General features: G+C 37.6%; 1 protein-coding gene across 2 annotated transcripts in view; it reads right to left on the reverse strand.

Moving 5' to 3' along the window:
• Positions 1-3618: 3618 nt before the first annotated feature.
• Positions 3619-13302, reverse strand: part of greb1l (GREB1 like retinoic acid receptor coactivator) — a 74275-nt gene continuing 64591 nt past the window's right edge. For both annotated transcript variants that reach the window (XM_077518488.1, XM_077518481.1), the window contains exons 25-33: positions 12940-13079; positions 12146-12307; positions 10361-10565; positions 9586-9748; positions 9017-9244; positions 8782-8923; positions 7674-7874; positions 6157-6295; positions 3619-4811 (exon numbers count right to left, since the gene is read on the reverse strand). In XM_077518488.1, the coding sequence (XP_077374614.1) occupies positions 4648-4811; positions 6157-6295; positions 7674-7874; positions 8782-8923; positions 9017-9244; positions 9586-9748; positions 10361-10565; positions 12146-12307; positions 12940-13079 (1544 nt within the window). In that variant the 3' untranslated portion in view covers positions 3619-4647. The remainder of the gene's footprint in view (positions 4812-6156; positions 6296-7673; positions 7875-8781; positions 8924-9016; positions 9245-9585; positions 9749-10360; positions 10566-12145; positions 12308-12939; positions 13080-13302) is intronic.

Genomic DNA, 13302 nt, shown 5'->3' on the forward strand with positions numbered 1-13302 from the left:
CTAAGCAGACTTAACGTAAAACTAATATTATCTTAAAGAAGACTTAGCTTAAAGCTAACAACGTCAGACGCCATAAAAAGACAATATCACAATTATCACAGGCATATATTCTTTATCCTCTGTAAAAATAAACAAACAAACAAACAAACAGACTAATATTGAATCGCAGTCAGTCATTTACAGTTGTTGAGTAAAACCCTTATTTTGTCTGTGTGACTGTATTATACTGCCCCCTGGTGGCCAAGTGATACACACCAGAAGGATCTTGAATGATGCGCAAATTTTGATTCTTTACATTCAATTTAATTACTGTGTTATTATAAAGTTAAAACATAAGCGTTTTTTTTGTGGGAGGAAGTCAGGCCAAAAATATTCTTTATAATAATAAGTTTCATGCACCCTCACGAGTCTAAACACAGCATTCTGATTAATTTTGTGTTTGTGGAATATGAATTAAGCAGCAAAATCCACCCGTTTTGTTCCATCTCATGGGGACGGCCATTTTACTTACTTTCTGTCGACTGAAAATGACATCACAGCTGCTCAGGTAACGACCAATCACAGCTCACTTGTTTTCTGAATTCGATCATGTGATGTTTGCCAGCTGAGCCGTGATTGATTGTTAACTGATGCTGCATTCGAGGATGTTCGGAAGTCGGATATATCTGAGTTGGTTTTTACTAGTTCCGACCTGAAAGCGTTCAAGGCAAAAGTAAACAACCAAAATGGCAGATAGTGGTGAATTGTTTATTTTGGTTCTTAAAACTCATTTTGACCTCCAGCAAACTTACCTTCTCGCAATTTTGCTTCATTTATTGTTTTTATCTTATTTCACGAGCATTCCATATACAGTTCAGTAGTTTACCGAATAATTTAATGTAGGGAGACAGCGCATACTGTCACGCACATTGCGTCAAAGGTGTATCCAAGGATCTTTTGTCTCTCCGTCTTCCAGGTGGATCATCTTAACAATTGGTTCTCGATCCCGTCAATCAATGTCCCGTAACGACCTCGTGCGTGCTCATTCTTAGCTGAGCATGCGCACCCGCCCGCGGCCCCGCCCCCGTGGACTAGCAGGAGAGCTGATAGGATGTCTGCCATGCGCATTTTTTAAAAAGTGACAAACGGACGTTTGGCTTCTACTTTTTGAGAAGATCCTTGAATACACCTTTAAGTGAAGTTATGTTGAATATTTATGAATGAAGAAAGATCTAATTTTATACTCGAGTAAATTGTGTTTTGCCATTCACGGTCTGTGTTTCCAAACAGGTTGCCATTGTAGAGTGATGTCACTTGTAGTCTGTCGGTGAAGTCGGGGTCCTTTTTTTTTCCGACTTCGCAAGTGGAATTTCCAAGTTCCCGTACGCACTTCCTGGTTTGAAGTTGGAAAAGCCTGACTTCCAACTATCCTTGAATGCAGCATGAGCCATGAACTACTGTGATGTCATTTTCAGCCAACAGCAACCGCAACAATTATGGAAGCCCATTCCCGCCAGTTAAAAAATAAATAAATAAATAAATAAAAAATGTTCACTATTAGAGGCCCGTTTCCACCAGTGGGGGATTTTTCTTTTTCTTTTTTTTTTTACAGTCAGAAACTGCCAGTGAAAAAAAACAAAAAAAACAAAAAAACTTTTTTTTTTTTTTTTTTTTTACACCGTCGGAAAAAAAATTCCACTGCCGGTTTCTGACGGTGTTATAAAGAAAAAAAAAAAACCTTTTTTTTTTTTTTTTAAACTGGCAGTTATGGGCTTCCATAAAAAAATGGCCGCGTCGAGAGAGATAAAAACGAGACAAAGATTATTAATCAGAATATCGTGTTTAGACTAGTCTGTCCGAATCAAACATAATTTTGCCCTTCAAGCTCCATTGTATTTATGTAACTGTAAATACAACTTTTGCTTTCATGTAAAATTCTACATAAAGTGCACTGGACAAAAAACAAACATTTGAAAAGTCATTTTATTATTACTATTATTACATTCATCAATTTAGAACAGCAACAACAACAAGAACAAGGGCAACATACTGTAGCACGTCTCTGCTGTGACAACATGAGGTAGATCCCGAGGCTACCGCCGTGCTGCTTCTCTCTCTGCGAAGATTGTGTGAGCAAGTTGCATATTATTCAACGTTGATTCACATGGAACTTTCTTTGGACTAATAGACTTTTTTCTGATCGCCACAATCATTTTAGGGGAGCTGATTTGATTGGTTTCCATTATTTGGTTTGGCAACTTGTTTAGTGCAAGTTCACTTATTTCCTTACGCCTCAGTGACATTCAGTAAATTCACCCGCCGTAGCGTGCGTGCAATCACTTTCTTTCACGTGATTATCAGTCCATCTGTAACGCTTGAAATAAATAACAACTCCCCGGTGCAGCCCATACAGAGATGTCGTTAAGGACACATCTTAGGTAGGTTCTACTCGCTGACAGAAAAAGACACCAAAACTGGGTAAAGTTACACGCACACAAACCAAAAATAACAGTAACTAGCGGGTGAAGGGGGGTTGGGGACGAGAGAATATATTAATAATAATAATAATAATGATAATAATAATGTAAACTTTAAACAGTACAGTAGTCTATTTCTCTGGCTATTTATTTGGCTCAAGCAACATTCCCTTTTCTGCCTAGTTCTCATTGGTCCACGTAGGAGTGAGCGTCACTTCTCCTTAAGGCATATTCTTTGGAAAACCCTGTGCACAAACCCATAGGAGACACATTCTCCCTTTCCCATATACAAGGCCGTGTTTAAAGGGGACATTATGGAATATTATACAAATTGTTGACTTTCTAGAGTGCCTGCCTACTCATCAACGTGAAATTAAACAACCAAGTACATTTTGTTATCTGCCTATTTCTGAAAATGCATTCTGTGGATGGGCCTTCAGGATGGGCCTTTCTGTGTAAAAACTATGGAGGACCAAAACTGCCAAAAATAAAAAAAATAAATAAAGGACTAAATAAATAAATAAAAGTGAAAATAAAAACGTATGTTAAAAAATTATATATATATATATATATATATATATATATATATATATATATATATATATATATATATATATATATATATATATATATATATATATGTATATGTTTAATTAAATAAAAGCAAAAATAAATACAAAATATATAAAGTATTAATCAATCAATGAAAATGCTCCACTCTGAAATAAACAAATGTGAGCGCAGAGCATTTTTATTTATTGATTATTTAATTCTATTTATATATTTATTGACATTTTTTTTTAGTTTTTGAATTTCGTTTTTTATTCTTGTATTTATTTTTACTCATATATATATATATATATATATATATATATATATATATATATATATATATATTTGTATTTATCCATCCATCCATTTTCTTGACCGCTTTTTCCTCACAAGGGTCGCGGGGTGTGCTGGAGCCCATCTCAGCTGGCTCTGGGCAGTAGGCGGTGGACACCCTGGACTGGTTGCCAGCCAATCGCAGGGCATAGTTGTATTTATTTCCATTTATATTATTTATATTACTTTTTTAATTCAATTTTTTAAGTATATATATATATATATATATATATATATATATATATATATATATATATATATATATATATATATATATATATATATATATATATATATATATATATATATATATATATACTTTTTTATTATTTTTTTTATTTTGTCATTTATTTATTTTCAATTTTGGCCCTCCATATACCATGTTTCTCCACCTATGACTTGACTAGTTAGGCTGGATGAAGATCCAGAGCCAAGTAAAATAACATCCACAGGACCCCAAGCCCCTGCTATCACATCAGACAAAAAAAATATAAGAAGATCTGCATTGAGTTTTGTTGGATGCACTGATTAGCATTAAGCTTTAGCGGATACTTTATTGCTCTGTGAAATTAATATAGATAATATGTCTCCTTTAAATTTGAGATCAAAAGCCTTTGTTACATGGAATGGTGCAGATACGATATAGGCATCAATGCATCTTATAGCAGGTTGACGAAATCATCTCCTCCCTTATTGATGAAAAATTCCATAGAGCATCGGTCATGAAGAACGGAGCATCCAGCCTATCTGAACTGACAGTAATTTTCAAAATCTTCCGTTGTAGGCAACCAAACGGAACATTTTGTATTGGATTCCATTACATATTATGATATGTTTTGTGCATTTCACAACACACACATCTGTATTGAAGTTATCGCACATCCGGTCGGATAAAATGCTCTGGTGGGCTGCAATATGGCCCACACTCCGCAGATTTCCCCACCCTACTTTTTTATGACATAAAAAAATATGTTATTGTATACAGCGTGTACTGTTGAATGTCCACTAGGCAGTGTTTAGTGTGGAGTCGTTTGGCAGTGAAAGGCATGACGGGGCAAGAAAAAGACGCAGCTCGAGGATGTCTTTGGTGCCAAGAAGAAAGTAAACACAGGGAGAAAACGTCTGCCCCTCTTATTCCCATAAATCGTGATTTTTTCCATTTTAAAAACCCTGAGATCAACACGTATGTCCACGAATGGACGCACCGTGGTTAAAAAAAAAAAACGGCGACGTACAATCGTAGCATAGCTTAGCATCCGCCCCGCCGGTGGCGCGTTTTGATGGCAAGAATAGCTGGGCTGCTTTTTCAAACGTGGCGCCCGGTGAGAAAGTAGAGCGGCCGGTCTTCGCTGCAGTTGGCCGTCTGGAACTCGTCGCGCAGGCGGAACTGCCACTCGTCCTCCAGCTCCAGACGGACGATGGTCTGACGCAGGGAGCTGCGGTCCTGGCAGATGACGCACAGGGTGGCGCCTGGAGGATGCGGCCGCAACACACTAGCGTTAGCGCTAATTCCAATTAGCGTCACGAACTGTTAGCTGTTTGTCATGTTTCCATTTGGCTGAAAATCTGGTGGCCTTAGTGTTCAGTGGGGAACTACCCGAGTCGATCAACCTCACCACCACTATGTCGCATCATTATTACGAAAAATGCGACTGTTATGTGGGCCAGCTAGCTAGCGTTGTGAGGCACATTTGAAATAAATTGGTTAAAGCAGCAGTGACCAAACTTTTTCCCTAGAGGGCCATAAAATTAAAAATTGAAGGAATTTTTGAATTTTTCAACACTAAATTAGCGATTATATTTAGTTTTGTTGTTTTTTTTGTGCAGTGTGCAGTGATTTTGAAAAGCTTATACATCAGACTTTATGTTCAAGAAAGAATTTTCAGAAATTTGGGGTGGTTTATTGCCCCAGAATTCCACCAGTAAAGATCCGACCCTGCACAGCTCCACATTCAGAACCAAAACAAGTCAAGTCAAGCGCAATCTGGAGTAAGTATTCACTCTTTTTAGCTTCTCATTAATCTGATATGCTCTCAAAAAGACTTTGACATGGAGCAGAAAGGAGGAAAACAACAGCCAGAAAAGATTTATATAAAAAACAATTATTAATAGTAGGCCTGCTATGGTATTTTTTTTTTGTATATAAATGATTACTGATATATTATTTTACACATCTTTATTAATCAAATTAACCAACACTGAAATAAAAAATAAAATAAAAAAAATGTAACCATTAAATTTCCTTTTTTTTCTTCTTCTTTTAAGGAGTTTATTTTTTGTAGTATTGCACATTTTTATAAACCAAATTAACCAACAATGACAATTTCAACAATTTTTTTTTAACTTTTAAATTTCCTTTTTTATTTTTTTTTTATGTTTTCTTTCTTTTTGTTTCTTCTTTTAAGGAGTTTATTTTTTTGTAGTACTAGTCATTGTGTAATGATTGACCCAAGAGCTAAAATATCTGATTTTGAAAATGAAAATTTTGTGCTTACCCATGTAGTAAATCATATATTACTTTTGGGTAGATTCCATTTTTCCCCTTCTTCTTAACTCATTCACTGCCATTGACGGAAAAAGATGTCAAATGATGCATTTTTTTGTTGGTCTGGCAATGAATGTGTTAAAAAAAAACAAAAAAAACAAAAACAAACTTTAAATTCCTTTTCTCCAACCATAAGTTAATGAAACTATTTTTGCCCGTAGTTGTGAAAGTAAATGTCTTGGCCAAAATCAACTGGAATATAATCCAACAACTCCTTTTGGACATATGTCCTGTTACCGACTGACGTCGATGTCTGATGTTGCATCTCACCTTTGAGGAAGCGGAACTTCTTGAGGAGTCCTGAGACGACGAAGGAGTCGCAGAGGTACAGCAGCAGGCCGCTGAATACCAGGCCCTGGTGGTTGAGGTTAGTGGAGTGTGGACGGGAGTTGATGTAGCACACGGATATCTGACACACACCGGATCGCACCGGTTAGTCAAGTGTAAGTGACACAACAGTGATGTTTCAAATACATAAGTCCCCAATGCTCTATTTGAAGTAGATTGCACTAGGAGGGGCAAATATGGACTACAGTGCCACCCTAACTTAGGTTGAATTCACTTTCCCCTTTGAAATGGATGGAAATGCCATTAAAATCCAGGTTCCGCTATTTTGCAGAATTTTTTTGGACCGTTATAAGTCAATTTTTTAGTGCAGAAAGCACTTTACAGCCCATTTACCATTTAATTTTGGGTGAAGTTCCAATTTTAGCCACTAGGTGGTGGCACATGATTGTTACTAACACTGAAAGAAAAAAACAAAACAGGAAGTGTTTCACATTTAGCCTCAATTTTGCTGAAGAGATTAGAAAGAGATTATTGAATGTCTTAATCCGCTCCCATCCTGCATTTTACGCCTACAGAAGGAAACAGCTGTAAATTTATTTGAGAAATATACATCTTTGGACATGATTATATCTATATTATGTGAGACGATAAGTATTAGTTTGGAAAAAATTGGTTTGTTTGGTACACTGTCCCATTGTGCAATATTTTTGTCCATTGCTCTTTTAAATGATTTTGAATGTGTTTGTGTTAATTTAAAGTGTGTAACATGTCCACGGAATATTTAAATAGGGTATTTCTATATCACAAATTTCACTTGGATGGAGGGGGATTTTGCTCATAAAACTACAGGAACACCTCACTCACATTTTTCTGATTTCAGTCTTAAATTCAATGGACATCATCTACTACTGACTTTTCATTGTTGACGTATTTTTTATTTTCCCCTTTTGACTTGTGAACGCCCAACTTGACATCATGACTCGATTCACTTCATCACAAGTGGCGGTTTGGCAGATAGAAATTGCAAATGTTCTTGGAAAAAAAGTAGCTCAAGGCGACTGTCAACCAAAACTAAGAGAATTACACATATTTTATTTAAAAACAAACTGCATAGCCTCCACTAGCTTAATGCTAACATTCAATGAGAAACCACTTAGGCAAATAGGCTAACAGTTAGCATCTATGTAGCGGACTTGTTAGCCTTTAAGTAACACTTGCAGAAATGTAACAGGACCAACTGGCATATATTCTTTATCTTCTGCGAAGAATGACTAATATTAATGCTTTTGTTGTATCTCTGTAAAGCGCTTTGTGACAGCTAAGGCTGTTTGAACGCGCAATATGAATAAAGATGAGTTGACCTGACTTGACTTCCTTTTGAGAACCACCTGAAATGATGGTGTCCAGATGTTCACTACTACTACCTAGTGGTGGAGTGTACAATTTTTGTTTTCTTAACTGAAAAGTGAATAAATACCCCGCTGCATTTAGTACTTTACCTCCGGGCTGATGTTGAGGTAGCTGTCAATGGACAGGACCGGGTTGTTTGGGTTCTGTATGGCTTTTGGGAACAGTCGGTGGCTGCAGCTCTGCAGGAACCTTTCCAGCAGGAACTGGGCCGGCGCATCCAACAAGGTCTGCTCGCTGTCTGGGGCGCACACGTACTGCGACGGACTAATGGGGGCGTGGTTTTCAATTTCCTGGACATGGAAAACAAAACGGGAAAGTGCAAATTTGTTAACAATCAGACAAAATCTCAATGAGGATTTTTTTTTTTTTTTTAAGTATGCCTGAAAATGACCAAAATGACCCTAAAATGCCACTTCAAAATAAAATGGCAGATTTCCTGAATCTTTTGGTAATGGTCATCTGAGTTGTTTTTATAGGACTACTTATGATAAACATGCCTACTAAAGTCCATGCTGCCTGGTAAAACCGACTGTTAACTATTTTGCTCCCAAAAACGTATAAACACGTTCTATTTGAAATGTTTTCAGTTTCCCAAAGACGTATTTATACGTTTTGTTTTTTTGTTTTGTTTTTTATGCTAGAGCATACAGAAGGTTTTGATACAGCCTCTGAACTGCAGAGAATGGGTGAAACAATGGTAGTAATTACCAAAACGGCCTGCAGGTGGCAGCAGAGCATAAGCGATCAACCAGGGCCATGTTGAAAACAGGCTGTTAATTGCTGCAGAACGGAAACAGATAGAAATGTACTTTTTTCCCATTGACAGAAGAGACTAATCTTTCTTTTGGTAGGTTCCTTGTTTTTGTACCAATAGAAAATAATATTCTGCGGTCTTTGCAAATCAGTCAAAATCCAGTAAAACAGCTGGGAGCGAAAGGCGTTGCTTCAGTGAAAATGGCTGAGAGTGAATGATTTAATTATTGTCAACAAGGCATACTTTAAAGTAATGAAATCAAAATGGCAGACTTTCTGTGTGTTTTCAGGCATGGCCTCTTAAGACTTTTTTTTTTTTTTTTTTTTTTTAGTGGGGCTACTTATGATAGACATGCCAACCAAATTTTTCACCACTAACTGAAAATGGCTTTGGGAGTTGAATTTTCAGAATTTACCACTGTCTGGACAAGTCAAGACACGCACCATGAGCTTGGGTTTGACCATGTAGTCTTGGTTGCCCCCGACAGGAATGTACTTCTTCATCAAGCTGAAACTGTTAAAACGACACAGTAGGAGTCCGCTGCTGTTGACCCGGAGATTGAAGTCCACTTCCTCACAACTGTACCTGCCGTGAAAAAAAATAAAAATAAAAATCATAAAATGAGTAGAACAGACGCCGAACAAACCAAGAAGCTGACTCCGCCCTCCCCGGATTTACCGGTTGAGGTCATACTGGACGTTCTGCGTCAGATCCACGTTGAGCAGGACAAAGTCGTGCAGGTGGCCCCTGCTGAAGGGCCGGCCGGGGGCCTTGCGGGCCAGGCTGCTGCTCCACTTGCGGGCTCCGCACATGGCGTAGAGGGGGATCTTGGGCGTGGTCTCCATGTGGCGCAGCACCGCCTTCAGGGACACGTTGATCAGCGCTGAGACGCCGTCAGATGTCTCGCTGCGAGACGAGAGACAAACAGTTGGGTAAGACAACAAAAGACCTCCACAAAGTATGACAAAACACGGACGGTGCCATTTTAAACCTGGAGTAGATTGAACCATAAAATTATAATATTTATATGATAAAAACACAGTTATTTGCAGTTCGCAGATTCACCTATTTTTTATAATCTATGTTGAATTGAGGAGAGGAGCATGATTTAAACAAAGTAGTACTTTGCTGCCATCTTGTGGCATTTATCGGAAATCACAATTGGCTCAGTCCTTACAGAATAGCCCTCATAGGGGGGAATATTATACTGTTTAAAAAAAAAACAATAGTTTATCTGTAGGTACCACCTGCTCTCAGCGGGCTGCTGGGCGTTCCACAGCACGCACGAGTCATCCATCATGACGATGAAGGGCCACACTTCCTGCCGTTTGATACCTTGCTCCTCCCACCGATTCCTCTCCAACTCCAGGTTGTGGTACGACAATTCCTTGATCATGAAGCGAGCGGCGCCTAGAACGAACATCGACGCTAATATAACACACGTATGTCTAATATATATATTAAACTCATTTGCTCCCAATGACGTGTAAATACGTTGTTTTTTTTTAATGTGCAAGTGTCCCAAAGACGGATTTATACGTTTTTTGTGTGTTTTTTATGCTAGACAGAAGGCTTTGATGCAGCCTCTCAACTGCAAAGAACGGTTGCAGAAATGGTAGTTATTACACAAACGGCCAGCAGGTGGCAGCAGAGCAAAGGAGATCAATCAGGGCCATCTAGAAAAAAAGCTAAATTACTTACAATTTTAAATAGATTTGTGAAAACCGATGAAACTTAGCTCTCTTCTAATGCTAATTGCTGCAAAACGGAAACAGATAGAATCATACTTTTTTTTTTTTTTCCTGATGAAAGAAGAGACTTTAATCTTTATTTTGGTAGGTTCCATGCTTTTATAGCAATTGAACACAATATTCCGTGGCCCTTGCAAAATCAGTCAAAATCCAGTAAAACAGCCGGGATTGCTTTTGTGAAAATGGCTGGGAGTGAATGAGTTAATAGGGAATCATTCTCATCTATTTACTTTCATATGATCAGTTGTCATACAAATGGTACGTTACTTACCGACTCCGGAGTTATTGAACATGGCGGGTAGGACGAGTAGGATGTGGTTGGGCCAGTACTTCCGGTAGTGAGGCATCTCAAAGTGCTTGACCACCAGGATGTGCAGGTGAGCGGCGCCTTCCATGGCGTGATAGATGTTGAGCAGGCCGTGCTCCTGGCGCCCCGTTGTTGGCGTGAAGATGGGGCTCTTCAACAGGTTGGGGTCCTGGAGACCAACATGAAAGACCCCCGGTGTGTTGCAATGATTAGTTCCTGCATGCTATGAACACAAACTCACCTGTTGATCTAATTGTACAGTTAAATTAAAAAATAATAAAATAAAATAAAAAAATAAAGAAAGAAAAGATTCTTTGATGTCCATTTTTTTTTTTTTTGCGAGCCTGCACTTTCTGGTTTCTGCATGGTGGTGGATTGTACCATTAATTCCATAGCAAGTCAAATGGCAAAAAAGGGGCAATTTCCACCAAATTATTGGGTTGTTCAGATTCAGAATTATTTGGATTTTAGCATTATTCATATAACTAACTAACTAACTAACTAACTACTTTTACAAAGTTAACTCATGGAGAAAAAATGTTAACGTGAAATAAAGCTAACAGATGCGATTTTAATTTTAGGGTCATGGACTACCATACCATTCATACCAAAGTGAGTCTCATACCAAATCCTGCTAACAAGCTAGTTAGCTGCTAGCTTACAAGCTGGCTAATACTAACTAATGATAAAGTATTCAATATCCTAAAAATAAAATAAAAAAATCTACCATTATGTGGCCAAAACGTTAATGAAAGTTAAATAAACATTTTGTTTTTTGTCCATTTGTCATTTATCTGACTAGTTCCTGCTTCACGGACGGATGGCGCCATTTTGATTCTCTGGTGACAGACTACACCTGTACGCCATTTACTATAGAGGTAAAAGGCAAAAAACACTTTTTTTTTTTTTTAATAACCACTTAGATAGCCAGTTAACTAATTATATTCAATATATTTACAAATTATAGCTTCACAAAGCTAATTGAATGGGTCAGTGTTGGTATGTTTCTTATTTAGCACTTAGCAGGCTACTTCCTGGTTCATTGAGGGATAGGCCTAGTGCCATTTTGATGTTATGGTGGACTGTACTATTCAGTATTACTATTCATACCCCAGTAACAAAAAAAGTAAGTGATAATTAACTTTGTACATTTAATGGTTTATTCTTTGGCTACCCTGATACAAAAGTTGATTTGGTAACTATAGCAGCATCCTGCTAAATAATTGACAAATTACCAAGCAAGCGAGCTAATTTGCTAACAAGAAGCTAACAGTTAGCTTCTTGTTAGCAAATTAGCTAGTTTGCTTGGTATGGACTGCTAAAGAAATATGATATTCCATAGAGCTTTTTAAAAATTTGAACTGTATTAATGACCACTGTGAATTACAAAAAGGTGAATTGTTTTTAAAAACTCATATTTATTGTTGATTGTTATTATTTGGCCCCTGTGCTACACTAATTGCCTCACAACACAGCTAATGCAATATGCTCAGCAAATGCTAGTGTAATAATAATAAATATAATGTGCAATACTACTGATTAGACCACAATTCTAATCATTACCTTATTGGATTACGATTTATCATTTTATATTTTTCATTGTATGCCTATTTTACTACCTAACTGACTGACTTGACTAACATAACTTCGTCCTTGAGGCTAAGGGCACAAGGTAAGCATTATCTCTCCAAAGGCTGAATGTTTTGATACAGCTCTTGAACTGGATTGCGCAGGAGCTTGTAAACAGACCTTGGTGGAGACCAGAGGCAGGCGCATGCTCTCCAGGTGGCTCCCCTGTTGAGTGAAGACAAAGTGCTGCTCCTTGTCTTTGGGAATCACAAACTGGAGCTGGACCTCCTCACCAAGCATGGACGAGCAGAAGGTGAAGGCGTGGAAGGTGCACTCAGACAGCTGCCACCCACATACACAGTTGGTTGTTTTATATAAATGGCTTTGAAATGTTGATGAAATGAGTATTTACGGTAACTATCACATTGAGGAAGGGCTGGGCGATATGGCCAAAAAAATGTACATCTCGATTTATTTATTTTTTTTAAAGTAATTCAGGACGATTATGATTTTAATCAAATTTAATCCAATAAACCCAACAAAAATAAATATAAATGTTTCATTTATTCAAAAATAATTCCTGTGCAAAATGTTCGGACAACAATAACGTATACTAATTCTAAATCAGTTTTAACATAACATTAACTAAACATTCAAAATTTGTGCTTAAATTCCACAATTAAGTAGTTGGTAGCTATTGTCAACATGTCTTGTAAGCCACTTGTGCAAAATTACAACTCACAAAAACATTTGGATGTAAAAGAACATAAAAACAGCTTTTAATAATCCAGAACACAAAATTCAATTTCACAATTTGCTAAATTCGATTTTTAAAATGACAATTAATCGAATTAATTTGATTTATTGCCCAGCCCTCCGTTGTGCTTGGAAAAACCACATACAGGTACATCATTTTTCAGCATCAGTATCATCATTTCAGACACATAGGCAGATGTCCAGTGGGGTGCATTCACCTGTGTTGCAGGGCTGGCGTCACAGTAATGGTGACACTGCTCACAGTGATGAAAAGCATTGTGAGCGGCGAAGCGAGTAAGCCGTATAGACTTGGTCTCCCGCTTCGTTTCCGTTTGGCTTCCATCTTCTTCCTTCAGTACTGATGCCGAAAAATCCCGTTTATTTGAAAGCATCACATCGTTTTGATTCTCTTCATAGACCGTGTAACCGTGATGCCACGTACTTCTGGTTGGCAAAAACTACACTCAAATGTCTTGAATGATCATTTTAGCTTGTGTCAGTCAAAACCAAAATGTTATGCGAGGTAACCTGGAAATAGCCTAGTGCTTATTAATTACAAACATTGTGAAAAGGTCCAGTCA

Source organism: Festucalex cinctus, chromosome 1 (genome assembly GCF_051991245.1).
Source record: "Festucalex cinctus isolate MCC-2025b chromosome 1, RoL_Fcin_1.0, whole genome shotgun sequence".
NCBI classification, from domain to species: domain Eukaryota; kingdom Metazoa; phylum Chordata; class Actinopteri; order Syngnathiformes; family Syngnathidae; genus Festucalex; species Festucalex cinctus.